Below are 17,146 nucleotides of genomic sequence, written 5' to 3'. Positions count from 1 at the left end.
CCATGATCCCTTTCTTTTAACCAGCTGAGTGATGAGCAGTCTTCTTTCATTGAGAGACCTTTTTCTGAGGAGGAAATTAAAGAAGCTATCAAGTTGTTGGCTGATGAAAAGTCTCCAGAGCCTGATGGTCTTACAAATCTCTTCTACATTAAATGTTGGGACGTGGTGAGACAGGATATATTGAGAGTGGTTCATTGCAGAGAAGTCTGAACATTACCTTTATAACTCTCATTCCAAAGATTGAAGGTACTGTGAATATTAAGGATTTTAGGCCAATTAGTCTGTTGCATAGCTTCTATAAAATACTAGCTAAAGTCCTTGCTGAAAGATTGAAAGCAGTTCTTGGTAGGGTTATCTCAAATAACCAAAGTGCTTTTATTTCAGGTAGACAGATGCTAGATTCAGTTCTTATTGCCAATGAGCTCATTCATTCCAGGAAAAAAGAAGATTCTCCGGGTTTGATTTGTAAGCTTGATATTGAGAAGGCCTACAATCATGTTAACTGGAGATGTGTAGACCTTGTGCTTCTTCAAATGAATTTTGGGCAGAAATGGAGGGATTGGATAAAAGTATGTATCACTTCCCCAAAGTTCTCAGTCTTGGTAAACGGACAGTCTGCAGGTTTCTTTGATAGTTCCAGGGGTCTTAGGCAGGGAGGCCCTTTATCTCCCCTTTTATTTATATGTGTAATGGAGATCCTCACTCTTTTCTGTAAGAAGACTGCTGAGTCAAGGGATTGGGAAGGTTTTGCAATGGTGCTGGGGGGAGAGAAGGTGAATATTCTTCAATTTGCAGATGATACAATATGTTTTGTGGATGCTTCCCCCTCAGGTGGAGCTAATTCTTGGGATTCTCTCTTGGTTTGAAGTGATTACAGGTTTGAAAGTCAATTGGAATAAGAGCCAAATTATCCCAGTTGGACATGTTTCCAACTTAGCTGAGTGTGCTGGTATTCTGGTTTGTCAGATTGAATCTCTCCCGGTTAAATATTTGGGACTCCCAGTCGGGGTGAGTGGTGGTTCCTCTGCTATTTGGGTCCCAGTTATTGAGAGATTGGAAAGGAAGCTTGCTTCTTGGAAGGCAAAATGCCTTTCTTTTGAGGGGATGATTAAAAGTACTCTCTCCAATTTGCCTACCTACTTCCTATCTCTTTTCTCTATTCCTAAGAAGGTGGCAAATCAGATTGAAAAGCTTCAACGGAACTTCCTTTGGAGAGTCTGGGAGGAGGAGAAAAAAGTGCACTTGGTGAGTTGGGAACAGGTCTGTCTCCCCAAATCTGAAGGGGGGTTAGGTATAAGGAAGCTGAAATATTTCAACTCTGCCCTCCTATGTAAATGGATTTGGAGATTTGCTGTAGAATCTAATGCTTGGTGGAGATCTCTCATAGCTAGCAAATATGGTTTGATCTGGGGAAATTGGAGATTTAGGGACCCCCCTCCTAACTGGGGTAACTCTTTGTGGAAGGGGATAATGAAGCACTTTCCAGAGTTGGCCAGGGGGATCTCAGTCAGGGCTGGTAATGGTCATAGGATCAAATTCTGGAAGGACCCTTGGTGCTCAGATGTTCCTCTTGCTGAGTCCTTCCCTTTCATCTTCCAGTGTGCTTCAGACCAAGAGGCCTCAGTTGCTGAGTGCTATAGTATTTCTGGTGGTTCTGTTCTTTGGACTCCCTCTTTCCGAAGAAATCTCTTTGATTGGGAGGTGGATGAGGCAGTGAATCTTTTGACCTGTTTCCAGGATCAAGAGATGGACTTTAGTATGGAGGATAAGTGGCATTGGAAGTGGAATCTTGATGGGATATTCTCTGTTAAATCTTTGGCGGCCAGGCTTGGTAGGAGGGGTGTTCCTGATTTCCCAGTTCAGCAAGTGTGGAATCCTATCAGTCCGACTAAATCCAGTTTCCTTGTTTGGACTATTGCTCTTAACAAATGCCTTTCCAAGGAGAACCTTGTAAGCAGGGGAATTCGGATTTTGGACCAGTCTTGCAGCTTATGTGGGTGCAGTGCTGAATCTACTGATCATCTGCATTTACACTGCCCGTTCTCGGCTCAGTTGTGGAACCACCTCCTCAAGTCCTTGAAGGTTTGTTGGGTGATGCTGAGGTCGGTAAAAGAGCTGTTATGCTGCTGGCTATTGTGGGCTGGAGCAAGAAAAAGAAGACTTTATGGAAAATGATTCCAAGTGCTGTAATGTGGTGTATCTGGACCGAGAGGAATAGAAGGGTGTTCAGCAACAAGTTTCTAAGTCTGGAGGACCTAACCCAGAAGTTAGTGGGCAAACTGATTTCTTGGTTGTCTGTGGCGGCAGATTTTAGAAACTGTAATGTATCAGATGTATTTTTTTCCTTGTCTTGATGACTTCTGTAATCGCTGTTTAGATCAGTCAGCCTGTTTTGGGACTGATCTCAGCCTCCAGTGTGTATTTCATTCTCAATAAATATTACTTTACCTTTTCCAAAAATAAAAAATAAAAATCAGTTGGTTTCTTATTTTATATGTTTATGGGATGTTCCTCAACAGTTGCATGTTGTATTAGGACGCATCAAGTGAAATTGCTGCTGAGCTGCAGGGTATTCCAGATCTGATCATTGGCAACTATAGTGATGGGAATCTTGTTGCAACTTTGTTATCTTATAAGCTAGGAATAACACAGGTTTGTTACATTTTTGTTTTTCAGTTATGCATTATAAATGTAGTCATCAGTTTATCTTGTGAAAACTGTACTCTTAAATTTTAAAATTTTACACTCCAAAATGCAGTGTACAATTGCTCATGCATTGGAAAAAACAAAGTATCCGGATTCTGATATCTATTGGAAGAAATTTGAGGAAAAGTACCATTTTTCTTGCCAATTTACTGCTGATCTAATTGCCATGAACAATGCAGATTTTATCATCACAAGTACATATCAAGAGATTGCAGGAAGGCAAGTCCCTAAGCTGTCACTTTGTATTTGAAATGGTCTGTACCTTTAAGTTGTCTTCAAATGTTTAAGGATTTTGTTAATCCAATTTTTTCTGACTCTCGTAAGAGCCATAATTTTTGCAGATTTGGCTGATGGATATTGTGGTTTTCAATCTCAATCTATAGTTGCCCCCATGCAATATGAGGCTTTTTGTCCTCACCACTCCTTTTATAAAAAATTCTTATTTACTTGTCAAAATAAATATTCAAGGACTTTGTTCACTGATCACTGGGGTAATTTGTTAATCTTGGTATATTCTCTAGGAGCAGGTTTTAAAGACCTTCTAACCGTAAGCTAGATTCCTATTTTATTTTGATCTTTCTTTAACAATGCCATAATTGCAAAACCAAGTAAACATATGAGTTCTCAACTAAAGTCAATTCAACTCTACAAAGCCTTATTTCTACTACATGGGATTGACTACATAAATCCTGTTCCACCATTCCACTCTGAAACATATGGCCAGTGCTTCTGTTTTCCCAATTTGCTCATAACACTTTCCGCTTGTTAATGTGATAGAACAATGGTATCAAGCTGATATACTATGACCCTTAAGCTTATCAATTGTTATACCTGACCTTAAGTCAATCCCTCTGAAGTGGATTTTGTCTACCTGTAATTGTTACATGTCCAGTTCTACAACCCTGAATCCACACCAAAATATGAATTATTTCAGTTTATAAGAGAAAAATAAATTCTTATAAGAAAGCCATACTTCATAAAACAACAATATAGACATTTTGTAAAGCTCAACATAACTTACTTTACAGGGAGACTCTGCAAAACAATGAACTACTAATTGGGTCCTTAGGTGCCTTTTGTTGTAAAAAATGTTGGCATGTAGATGCTATGTTTTTTTAAAAATGGGAATGGATGTAAAACTAAAATTTTGACCTGCTCAGGTCAACCTGCTTCAAACTGGTTTTCTTGTTTCAACCCATCTAGTTAGTTTGTTTGAAATGTATGTTTGCACGTGTAATACACTATAGAATATGATGGATATGTAATCTCTCTTTAAATACATAACCCTAGAAATAATTTGAGGTCCATAAAGAGAAGCAGAGCCAACAACCTTACAGATCGGAAAGTTCTACTACCCGATTTCTTTGTACTTTATGGTTAGTAGTTGCATTGCCTTTTACTTCCCATTTTCCAATAAAAACAAGTGCTATTCTTATGACTTCCAGGATGAAGGGTAAGAAGGACATTCCCATATTCGGAATTCACATCGGCGCCCCAAGAGTGTGCCCAACAGCCCATCCCAGCCGTGTATTGGGAACATCTCCCCATGACAAGCTACAAGTATGGGAGATGTTCCCAATGCACACTAAGGTGCGCATGTGGGGCGCCTGTGGGGAGTGGGGTGCGCTCTATGGGGTGCCAATCTGAACTCCCATATTCTCCCCCTCCCCCGACCCATGACACTCTATTATTGTCAACTCTTTTCTTCTCTCTAGTAATCAGCATCTTTCTTTCTGTCATCTTGACGGTAAGAAAATATTTTAAAAAAATATGCATTTTATGTTGGTCCTGAGTGACTGTACAGCATTCGCATAAGATGAAGTATATACTAGTTGCAAAAAAATGTATCAGCCATAATGGTGGGAGTGTTTGACCAAGAAATAATATCTGCAGAAATATTATTGGCAAATTTCATCTAATTAAGAGGATTTGTTCTCAAAAGCTCTATTACTTGTCTCCATTCAGATAGACTACAAAACAGCAGCAGGAAGAATGTGCCAAATGAATTTCCCATTGCTGCCCAGTCCACCAATGCACCGGCTTTCCAGAAAAAATGTGAATGGTCTTACAAAAAACCCAACACAACTGCAAGGAACTTAGGAAATGAGCCCAGATTTTCCTGTTCCAATTGTGATGCAAGAATAGATGATCTACCTTCTCTGTGCCCAGATTGCAGAAAGGGAAAGAGGCTGAAAAGATGTTGATGCCCCTTCTTTTGGTGTGTTTTTATACAATTTGATATTCAACTTTTGAACACAACGTTCTATATTTTTAGTTTATCCTTGATGTTGATATGGATAATCAGGCCATCTTCTTTTTGACTGTCATAATTTCTCATCTCATTATCTAATATGTATGCCATGCATAATATCCACTCACACTAAATATCTTTCTAAATGGACTATCTGGACGCATGTCCATTATTGATAGTAGAAAAAAAAAAAAAAGCTATTTGTAGAATTTTATGTAAATCAGATGGTTACCTTGGGTATACATTTTGCTTGCTTTCTGGCTACTAATAGTTATTTTTGAGCCATTGATCAAATAGTTTACAAACACGAGGTTGGGTGATTAAGTCCAGCTTACCCACAGGTTTATAATATATAACATATCATTTACAAACCATGGGATTTTTTTTCGAACTGAACCGGTACCACTGGTTTTTTGAAAACTGGAAACCAAAACCGAACTGAAACTAATTGATTAACTGATTGATTGGTTCTGTTTTTGTTCAGTTTGGTTCTTCAGTTTTTCGGTTTTTTTTGAATTTATAATATAAGCTATAAATAAATATATAATCATATAATATAAATACTAGAAATATATGTAATATATTATATATTAAATAATAAACAATATGTTATATATTATAAATATATTTATATATAATGCATATATTTATATATAATGCATATATATTTATATTTAATACATAATATATATGAAAAACATATATAATATGCATGAAAAATATATATAATATTTATAAATATATACACCAGCCGGTTCGGTTAACTGCTGGTTTTGCATATTGGTTAACCAAAACCAAACTGGTACCTTTGGTTTTCCTAAAACACCGAACTGATCAGTTTGGTTAACCGGATTTTCCAGTTTGGTTAAGTTTTTGGTTTTTTTTTGGTTTTTGGTGATCACCCCTACCCACGGGGACAAAATGTTTTGCAAATTAGACAATGGGATTTTTCTACCGTTGTCATAAATTCTCGTGCATGACATGGTTATCCTCATTCCTCACATATCTATTTTTATTTGCATGAAGATGAAGAGTAGACAGATGTTCTTGTTTGGATTGTCCATCCTATATAATAGGAAAATTGTGAGATATCAATGCAAGGTGAAGTATTATTATCATAATCTAGTTTCAATCATATGCTACTATATTGAAACAAATATTATTACCATAAGTGTGAGATATTTCTGCTGTTCAATCCAAAACGCATCTATAACTTAGAACTTATTACTTATTGGGCAATTTTTTTGTAATAACTTTTTGGGGCAATTTAGCAACAGCAAATGCTAGATTCAATGCTTGTGTGGCAACTGAAAAAGTACAGTACTTTAAGTTCAATGCTCTTTGTTTCAGCAAGAATACTGTTGGACAGTATGAGAGTCACATGGCTTTCACTCTTCCGGGGCTGTACCGCGTTGTTCATGGTATTGATGTTTTTGATCCAAAGTTCAATATTGTCTCTCCTGGAGCAGACATGAGCATTTATTTTCCATACTTAGAGAAGGAAAAGAGACTTACTGCCCTACATGATTCAATTGAAAAACTCATATATGATCCAGAACAGAATGATGAACACATGTGAGTTCTTTATTCCACTTCTCTTCCAACTTGTTTCAATGTTATCTTCTCACCTTTCATTTGTTTATGATTCTTCTAGTGTGGACATGAATCTCCTATGCACAGAATGTAACACACAGAATGATATGTGCGTACTGAAAATGTGTGAATTTCTAGAATATGTCAAAGGATAGGTGGCTATTGAACCATCATGTAAGGTTAACTACAGAAAATTATGAATGCATTTCTTTACTTACATACATTTGTATTTATAACTAATGATCTTGTTGAGAAGATCGTAAGTTACAATGTTGTGGTATCTTTTTAAAGGAAAGATGAAAAAAGAATTTCCTAAATTAAGTTCTCATAGGAGTTCCTTGTAAGACTTGACACAAGTGCAGTATCTTTTTTGGTTTCAGCAGTTCTTAAATTTGCTCCTTTCTGCAACTGCAGTGGTACTTTGACCGATCACTCAAAGCCCATCCTCTTTTCCATGGCAAGGCTCGATAAGGTGAAAAACATAACAGGGCTTGTTGAGTGCTATGGTAGGAGCTCCAAGCTAAGGGAATTGGTAAACCTTGTTGTTGTCGCTGGTTACAATGATACGAAGAAATCCAAAGACAGGGAAGAAATTGCAGAGATAGAGAAAATGCATGGCCTGGTGAAGCAGTACAATCTAGATGGGCAGCTCCGTTGGATTTCAGCCCAAATGAACCAGGCACGCAATGGTGAACTCTATCGTTACATTGCTGACACAAAAGGTGCTTTCGTGCAGGTATGTATTGATGGTTGACTCTGTTTTCCATACTTTGAACTCCCCATGTTATAGTTAACTCTTTCTTTTCTTTTAACTGCTTTTCTGCAGCCTGCTTTTTATGAAGCTTTTGGGCTTACAGTTGTAGAGGCCATGACTTGTGGTCTACCAACATTTGCCACATGTCATGGAGGACCTGCTGAAATTATTAAACATAGTGTATCAGGTTTCCATATTGATCCTTATCATCCTGATGAAGCTGCTATAGTTATGGTTGATTTCTTCGAACAGTGCAAAAATGATCCTGGCTACTGGAATAAGATTTCTAATGCGGGGCTTCAACGAATCCATGAAAGGTTTGTCATTTCTTGGACCTGGTACCTTTTTACTTGATTTTGACCTTTGTATCAACAACCTCTATTTCCTTCCATATCACAATTTTTGTGGTGATTTTGAAGGTATACATGGAAGATATATTCTGAAAGGCTAATGACCCTGGCTGGGGTTTACGGGTTTTGGAAGTATGTATCAAAGCTTGAAAGGCGGGAAACCCGGAGATACTTGGAGATGTTCTATCTTTTAAAGTTTCGAGATTTGGTGAGTGCCTCAACAGTCTCCTTTGCCTATGCAGACTGGATGATCAGAAACCCCTTCAAAAGGGCTTCAAGTGCATGAGAAGCAAATTGAGCATGTAGTTGATGTCCACTTGAACTGGTTTAACCAATGCATGTAAAACCTAAACTAGAATGCTATTTATGTGGATTGGTTAAACCGTTTTGTGTATTATGCATGGGGAGGGAGAGGGAAGAGGGTGTTTTGTCTATTTTGGTTTGGCACTGGGTCCCACAGAATGCACCAGGTATGTAGTATTCAAGGCTACCATGTACACATTTAGGGATGTCAATGGGTGAAGTCAAGGATCAAAATATCCATATGCATCAATGCTTATCAATATGACCAATACCATATTTTTTTTATTCCTTTTTTTATGAGCTTATAGGGATGTAATCTATCACCCCAAAGTTTTAGAGTTTCAAAAACTTCTATGTATCAATGTATCCATGTGTCTCCATGGATACAGACCAGAATGAGATAGCAAGGGCCCTTGTGGATCATTTCATATCTATCTTTAGAAGGCCCTTGTGGATCACTTCATATCTATCTTTAGAAGGCCACCGAGTGATAAGAGTGTGGCTAGAAGGTTTGGAGTGGCCAACCTTAGGAGAAGAGACTTGTAAGTGGTTAGAAAGAGAATTTGATCTGGCTAAAGTTCAAGAGGTTGTGTTTTCGATAGATAGATCAAAAGCTCTGGGCCTTGATGGTTTCACAAGGGCTTTCTACCAAGACTATTGGGACATTGAAAAAGGACATTATGCTAGTGTTTGATGAATTTTACAGGAGAGGGGTAACTAATCCAGGCTTAAACTCTACTTTCATTGCTTTGGTGCTCAAAAAATCTGATGCCACCCACTCGAGAAACTTTCAACCACTCAGCTTGGTGAATAGTTTATACAAAATCATTACTAAGGTGTTATCTCTCAAGATTAGGCTTGTCCTTCCTACCATCATTTCCCCCAGTCAAGGGGCTTTTGTGTAGGGGAGGCAAATTGTGGATCAAATTCTGATAGCCAATAAATGTATGGAGGATATGAGGAGGTCTAGGAGGAAAGGAGTGGTGTGTAAGCTTGACTTAGAAAAAGCCTACAATATGGTGGATTGGTCCTTATTGAGATGCTTTGGATTTGGAGGTAGATGGTGTAAATTAAGGCTGCAACTTGGGCCAGGTTGGCCCAAACCCAACCCTAACTCAACCTGAAAATGTTGGGTTGGGCTGGGTCGGGTTGATGCTCGGATTAGGGTTGAAATTTATGAACCTGACTTTACTTAGGGTTGGGTTAGGGTTGACCCCTCGAGCAACCCGACTCTATGGTACATATCGTATATAAATATATGTTATATCATATATATATATATATATAATATCATACATTGATTTGTTTATATTCATGATAGTTGTATAGCCCCTACTACATATTATCATTTATTTCTTTAAAGATAATCACTTCACTTAATCCTAATTTGAAATGCCAAAACCTTAATAACATTTTTTATGTTTTTTGCATATTTTATTCTTTATCTCCTCTTTGTTGTTTGCCACTCATAGCTTACTATCCATAAAAGATCTATTATAAGTTATAACTCATAATAAACTATAATCATTTCAAACTTTTTTTTTTTATTTTGTACTTAAAGAACCAATAAAAACATCAACAAACAAATACTAATAAAACATAGGATTAAAGGAATTTAGTTAAGATCTGAGATTAAGAAGTTCTACGAGATTTTAAGGGATGGGAAGAAGGTTGGGTGTTAGGGTTAAAGGAATTTAGTTAGGGTTAGGGTTAGGGTTGGGGGTTTAGAACTTAGGGTTGGGCTAGGATTGGCCTCAACCCAACCTAACCCGGCCCGACTTGCAACCCTAGTGTAAATGGGAGATGGGGTGTTTGAGGACTTGCCATTATTTTATTATGGTGAACGGAACAGTAGTAGATTTCTTTCCGACCTTAAGGGGTGTAAGACAGAGACCTCTCTCCTTTCCTAATCGCCCTAATAGCAAATGTGTTAGGAAGATTAATTTCAAAAGCAAACTCTAGAAGTCTAATAAGAGGATGGAGAATTGGTGGGGAAGAGGTATCTATTACTCATCTATAGTTTGCTGATGATACAATTCTATTTTTTTGATGGTGAAGATTTGGGGTGATTAGGAATCTCAAAGTTTTGGTGCAACTTTTTGAGCAAATGTGAAACTCAAAGGTAAATTTTGAGACTGGATGACTGGATGAGTGTGTTGATATATTAGGGTGTGCGGTTTCTAGTTGGCCTATGAAATACCTAGGTCTCCCTCTCGGTGATAATCCTAGGAAAGTGAGTTTTTGGTCCTCGGTGGTGGAGAGATTTGAAAAGAGACTTTCCTCTTGGAAACAAAATTACTTATCTATGGGTAGAAGGGTTACTTTAATTAGGTTCACTCTAGCTAACTTGCCCGTTTATTTTTTGTCAATATTTAAAATTCCCAATGAAATAGCTAGGAAGTTGGAAAACCTAATGAGGGACTTTCTTTGGAAATCGGGGGAGGAAATAAAGGATCATAGGGTTAGGTGGGATGTGGCTGTAGGAGCAAAAAGTTAGGAGGTTTGGGAGTTGGGAATGTACGGAAATGAAACTCAGCTCTTTTAGGCAAGTGGTTGTGGAGATTTCTTGATGAGAATGAAAAGTTGTGGGCAAAGGTAGTGGTGAGCATGCATGGGACTGCGGCAAATGGTTGGGACACTGGAATCATAGCAAGGAGTACAAGAGCATCCTCGTTGAAAGCCATCCAAGCTATCCTTCCTTGTTCTTGCCTTGGATAGGTATGATTTGCACTCTGGGAATGGTATTAAATTTTGGGAACATATGTGGGTGGGGAATTCTCCTTTAAGGGACCAGTACCCTTTCATGTTTGTTTTGTTGCTTTATAAAAATGAGCCTATCTCTACCTTCTTGGTTCCTTACAATTCCAGTTCTGGTTTTGGTTGGGATTTGGGTTTAAGAAGGGCTATTAGGGATACTGAGTTAAGTAGTACTTTGTCTCTCTTGAGTGTACTTGGTTGACCCCCAGTCCTCATGGTCTATTTATTTGCTCTTCCTTTTTCAACACCCTAATCCAACCAGAAACTATTGGGGGTTTACCTTTTCCTATTAAAGAGGTGTGGAGCAAATCGATCCCTCCTAGGATTGGTTATTTTTGCTGGGAAGCTTACCCGAAAAAAAAAAGACCAAAGAGCTATTTGTCTCCTTATCGGTGTTGTCTTTGTAAGGTTGTTGGTGAGAATTGCTACCATTTATTGATCCCTTGCTCGTTTGTTAAAGGTTTATGGGAATAAGTTTCTTCTTTGTTTAGATGCAGGTGGGCCCCTCCACTAGATGTGAAAACTTTGTTTGCTCCTTCCTTTTCTAGATTGCCAAAGAAAGGGGAAGAATAATGTCACATTGTGAGGTGGTGCATGTGGATTAAGGGCTATATCTCTTCATGTCACTACTCCATTCTAGTAAATGGGGTAGCCAAGGATTTCTTCCCGGCAAAGAGAGGATTAAGACAAGGGGACCCTCTTTCTCCTTTCCCTTTCACCTTGATAGTTGATGTGTTCAGTGTCCAGATTACTAGAGTCAATGCTAGAAATTTGATTAGAGGGTGGAGAGTAGGGAGGGAAGAAATAGTTGTAACCCACCTTCAATTTTTCGATCACTTGATTCTCTTTTGTGAAGGAGATCCGGAGGAGTTGGAAAATTTAAAGGTCTTGGTAGAGAATTTTGAAAAGGCCTCCAACTTGAGAGTAAATTGGAATAAAAGTTGTGTAGCTGGAATTAATAGGCAAGAAGGTCAGGTGGCATCGTTGGCTAGATCTCTAGGTTGTGAGGTAAGTAAATGGCCCCTTAAGTATTTAGGCTTACCTTTGGGAGGAAGTCCGAGGTTTGTTAGCTTTTGGTACCTAGTCTTGGAAAGATTCTCAGAAAGACTAGTGGGTTGGAAAAGGAACTACATTTCTTTGGGGGCAGAATCACTCTAATTAAGTCAATACTAGCAAATTTGCCAGCGTACTTTTTGTCTACCTTCAAATTGTCTATTAAGATTGCAAACCAAATTGAAAAAATAATGAGAGATTTTCTGTGGGAGCCTGGAGATGCCAAAAAGGATCATAGGGTAAAATGGGAAGTGGTGTCTAGAAAGAAAGACAAAGGGGGTTTAGGGATTGGAAATATTAGAATAAGAAATGCAACTTTGTTAGGCAAATGGTTATGGTGGTTTCCTAAGGAGCAAGAGAGTCTATGGCATAAGGTGATAAGAAGTATTCATGGAATGACAGCAAATGGATGGGATCCTAGACTTGACCCAAGGGCTTCGTGTTTTTCCCCATGGAAAGATATTGTTGGTATCTTGGCTTTCTTCTATCCTTTCATCAAGTATGATGCTTGTGTGGGTAATAAAATTCTTTTTTGGGAGGACTTGTGGATTGGGGAATCTCCTCTTAAGGATAGATTCTCGAACCTTTATTCCCTTTCTTTGAAAGAATCTCAATTTATCTCTTCTTTTCGTACTTCTAGGGATTCTTGGGATTTGGGACTAAAGAGAGGTTTGAGGGACTCAGAAGTGGAGTCAGCAATTGACATTTTTTCTCTTCTAAGTTCAGTTTTTCTAGACCACTCCTCTCCGGACGGTAGAGTTAGGGCAGAAACTTCTATAGGTAGTTTTTCTTGTGCTCCGGTCCCCCCAAAAGTAAGGGCTTTTTGTTGGGAAGTGATTCTCCAAAAAATCAATACCTTGGAGGTGCTTCAAAGAAAAAGACCAAATTGGTGCTTGTCACCTCATGTCTGTAGCCTTTGTTTGAGGAATGGTGAGACGGTGAACCACCCATTAATTTCTTGTCCTTTTAGTGCTCTAATTTGGGATTGGTTCTCCTCTCTCTTTGATTATAGGTGGAATCCTCCCACAAGTGTAGAGGATTTATTTGACCCTAGCCTTTTCCGACAACCAAAGAAGAAAGGAAGGGTGATGTGGAGAACAACGAGGGCAGCTATCTTGTGGGCAGTATGGGAAGAGAGAAACAATAGGATTTTCCAAGGGAATGAAAAATCAGCTCCTGAAGTTATTGAAGGGATCACCATCAAGGCAGTACATTGGCTGAAAACTCTTGACTTGTTCAAGGATGTCTCTACAGATGATTTGATTAGAGGCTGGAATATTTTAGCAAGATCTTCTACTTCATCACCTACCATACAAGCAGTTTGGTCCCCTCCTTTGCAGTGTCATGTCAAACTGAACTTTGATGGCAGCTCTATTGGGAACCCCGGACCTTCTGGAAAGGGGGTGTGTTTAGAGATGCGGAAAGAAAATTCCTAGCTCTGTATTCTTGCCCAATAGGTGTGGGGGACTCGCTTAGAGCTGAAGTTTTGGCGCTCCTCTAGGGGCTCAGATTTGCCAAGCAATTGGGTTTCCAACAGTTGGAAGTGGAGGGGCATTCAAAATTAGTAGTAGGATGGCTGCAATCAAACAGTTTGGGAACGTGGTCCCTTAGACAACAGGTAAGGGAATTACTGAGTCTCACAAGGGAACTGGATGCAAAAGTGTATTGGTCTAGGAGGTCAGCAAATGCTTTAGCTGACTACCTAGCAAAACAGGGGGTGAATCGGGAGTTTTTGTTTTGTGCAGTGTTGTAAGATTTTTATTATTCAGGGGTCACCTTTTTACTTTGGAAGGTGACAGTTGTTTCTTATGGTTTTATCTAATGAAAGTTACCGTTTCCTATAAAAAAAATAATGTCGCATTGTGAGAGCTACTGTTGTTTGGACTGTATGGGAAGAAAAGAATTCCAGAATTTTTTCAGGGAAAGAGAGGAATAAGGAAACCATTCAGGAGGTGATTTGCTCCAAGGTATTCCATTGGCTTAAATCAATGGATCTCTTCAACAATGTCTCAATAGATGATTTGTCAAGAAAATGGAAAGAAATTGCCTTTTCAGCCCCGGTTCAAGAGGTTTCAGTTCCAACTTGGTCCCCCCCCCCCCCCCCCTCTCCAAGTGGATTCTATAAATTGAACTTTGATGGAAGCAGCATTGGCAACCTAGGGACTTTGGGTATTGGGGGTGTTTTAAGGGATGAGAAAGGGAAAATTACTGCTTTGTTCTCATGCCCAATTGAAGAGGGTGACTCTCTTAGAGCTAAGATTTTGGCAGCTTTAGAAGGTGTTCAGAGAGCTAAGGACTTAAACTTGAGGAAGCTGATCAACGAAGGAGATTCTAAGCTAGTGATAGATTGGCCAAAGGGAGATAAAACTCGACTGGATGTACGGCAATGAGAAGAAACAAATCAAGTGGTTGACAAAAGAAATGGAAGTTGAAGTAGCTTGGGCTAAGACATGTGCAAACTCCTTTGCTGATGGGTTAGCAAAGCAAGGGGTGAATAGGGAGAACTTGTTTTGGGCTCAACTGTTATTTTCTGCCATGTTTCTTGTGTGGGGGAGATAAGAGAGGTTATCTCCCCTTTGAATTCCTTTTTCTCTAATTAATCAAATCCTTTGTTATTGATCAATAAAAATAGTATTGATATTTTGATCCTGGGGTAGGGTTTGGTACAGGTTTTGCTCAAGTTGAACCTGACCTGAAGTTACTCTAACCTGTACCCAACCCCAACTCAACTAAGTGAAATAGGATATCAAACGCACCCCACCCCGTCAAACACATATTTTACCTATGGTCAATTAAATCTATATTTACAAATGTTTCAAAGCTACAATATCAACAGAGTTGCATTCGGCACTGGTCAGCCTCAACCCAAACCCAACCTGAGACCTAATTATAGAATAAGGAATACACATTTGATTAGTGTAAGGCAATAAGGAATACAGGTGTTGATAAAAAAATAAGGAATACAGATTTGTAAGTGTAATGGAATAAGGGATACAAATCCATCTTACATAATACATCTGGAGTCCTGCCCCAGTCAAGGTGGTACCTTCATACCTTGTCTCAACTCACAATACATTTTGTAATCGATCATACATATGCATCTGTAACACGATAGCACCTTTACTATCGTGTAAGGAATTCAACTAAAACAGAGAAGTAAATTGAAAGGAAATGACACTTGGGCACCTAAATATTACATTGTTGTAAGGAATTCAACTAAAACAGAGAAGTAAATTGAAAGGAAATGACACTTGGGCACCTAAATATTACATTAGCATTAATGCACGTTCAACATATGACTTGTCACACTATTAATATCCAGTTTTGCGTTTGTGACACGATAGCACCTTTACTGTGTGGATTTGCATATAGTATTTTCCTAATAAACTTTTTTTTTCCTTTAGCATATGAACGTATGGAAGAGACAATAAAGCCATTTTCCCTCTGTTGTCTGTCAGGTGAAATCTGTTCCATTGGCAATTGACGATGAACACTAAATGTGGGTCTGTAGAATTAAAAGAAAGAAGCTTTCCACTTGGGAACAAACGCTCTGCTAGATTACAATGGAGTTTGAGTAAGTTGCTTTGTCGAACATCTCTGACTGTGAGTTGATCGATGGAATAGTTGACCTGATCCTAGATATTATGTTAGATGGTATAAGTCTCAAGACTAATAACAATTTAGAACCTCGTGTTCGAGGTTGAAATATCGAAATCATCTCTTTATCAGTCCATTTAAGGCAGAGACTTGTATGACATTGAAGAATGTAAAACGATACACCTGTGTATCAGCAGAGGTGTATTGGTACTTTAAGTGATGCACCTTTTATTTTTTATTTTTTTTTTCAAATTTCAATTTTAAGTATAATTTATATATATATATATATATATATATATATATATATATATATATATATAATAAACAAGGGGTTCCCGAAAACCTGTGAACTAGTGTATCTGGCACCCAAAGATACAATACAATATGCCTTGTGATACAGGGCGTATCGTATTGATACTTTGAACCTTGCCTAAAACCTAAAATATACAAAAGGAAAAAGGAGAGGGTAAATTATGAGAACCCCCGTACTTTTGGGGGTGTGAAGCCCTAGCCTCCTTTACTATTTGATGCTTGATTTTTATCAATGGCAGAAATCATATGTTCTACCTTATGAAAACTTTGGCACACGAATAAGATGGCTTAAATTCATTGATTCAGTTAGAGATACCACTTTGACAAACCAGATCTTTTGTTTAATTTAGTACATCACTTGGATGGGTGATATTAATCCATGGAGACCACTTTGATTGCCTTCGTTGTTGGGTTGATCAGGTACATTATTTGAATGGCCTTGATTGTTGGGTTGATCTGGTACATTATTCGAATGGCCTTGATTGTTGGGTTGATCTGGTACATTAGTCGAATGGCCTTGATTGTTGGGTTGAACTGATACATTATTTGGATGGCCTAGATTAGTTGAAAACTGGAAGTCTGGTATTACTTGGTAGGGATGGTAGTCGGATTGCCCAAGATGAAGCATTTCAATTACACTGGGTTTAGGTTTGGGGGCCTATTCAAAATTTTATAAATGCTCAGGTCAACCCAACCCAAGTTGAACCCCTATCGCTTGGATTGTTGAGATTAGTCAACTGATCTTAGAATGTCACTTTAACAGTTTAGATCTTTTGGTTTGGTACCTCAACTGGACTAAATTATTTGAAATATCAGTACATAATTTGGATGAATGGATGACATCAATTCATTGATTTTAAGAGGCCATTTAGATGGCCAGATCTTTCACTTATGTTGTATTATTTGGCTTAGATTTTTAGAAATTTTTGTGGTTTAATTGAATGCATAAGATTAAGTGAAAATGTGAAATCTTGGTTGTGGATTGCTGATCTTGCTCTCAGATGATCACTTTGGTAGCCTTGACCTTTGTTTTGATTAGATTCATTGTTTGGACAGTCCAGTTTGGTTGAGGGAAAAAACCTATGATGCTAGAAAGACATGATATTTGGAAAGATGTTAACCAATCAACCCCCCCCCCCCCGGGGTGAATTTTGATGAAAAGCCACCTGATTGGCACCTGATTGGTGATTGGTTATCACGTTTATGATGTTTGTCGATTGGTTATAAGTTCTCGGGTATCAGTCTTTTGGGCATCATAGTCGAATCCTTAATGGGGATTTATGGTACATCACTTCTCTCTCTCTCTCTGTCTGGGAATAACTCTGTAACTTCCATTAATAATAGAAGAACTTATACAAGAAGCACAGGTCCAGACTGTCCAGACTCCAGTCCCTAAGAGTAGGGAAAACCAACTCCTAAAGTAAAAAATTACAATTCAGCCTAGAACAAATCACCCGTCTGGCTAAAGAA

General features: G+C 38.4%; 1 protein-coding gene across 4 annotated transcripts in view; it reads left to right on the top strand.

Annotated features, from left to right (window-relative positions):
• The window catches only part of LOC148867591 (sucrose synthase 4-like), a 30,250-nt gene extending 14,648 nt beyond the window's left edge, over positions 1-15,602 (top strand). For 3 of the 4 annotated variants that reach the window (XM_088979734.1, XM_088979733.1, XM_088979731.1), the window contains 7 exons: positions 2,536-2,652; positions 2,759-2,925; positions 6,308-6,532; positions 6,965-7,286; positions 7,377-7,621; positions 7,724-7,862; positions 15,226-15,602. In XM_088979734.1, the coding sequence (XP_088835860.1) occupies positions 2,536-2,652; positions 2,759-2,925; positions 6,308-6,532; positions 6,965-7,286; positions 7,377-7,621; positions 7,724-7,862; positions 15,226-15,264 (1,254 nt within the window). In that variant the 3' untranslated portion in view covers positions 15,265-15,602. The remainder of the gene's footprint in view (positions 1-2,535; positions 2,653-2,758; positions 2,926-6,307; positions 6,533-6,964; positions 7,287-7,376; positions 7,622-7,723; positions 7,863-15,225) is intronic. The other variant, XM_088979732.1, reaches the window with a different exon arrangement.
• Positions 15,603-17,146: the final 1,544 nt, after the last annotated feature.

Source organism: Nelumbo lutea, chromosome 3, assembly GCF_056320005.1.
Source record: "Nelumbo lutea isolate HS-2025 chromosome 3, American lotus-T2T, whole genome shotgun sequence".
In the NCBI taxonomy this organism is placed as follows: domain Eukaryota; kingdom Viridiplantae; phylum Streptophyta; class Magnoliopsida; order Proteales; family Nelumbonaceae; genus Nelumbo; species Nelumbo lutea.
Note: the sequence above shows the minus strand (reverse complement) of the source record. Positions and strands in the feature narration are given on the sequence as shown.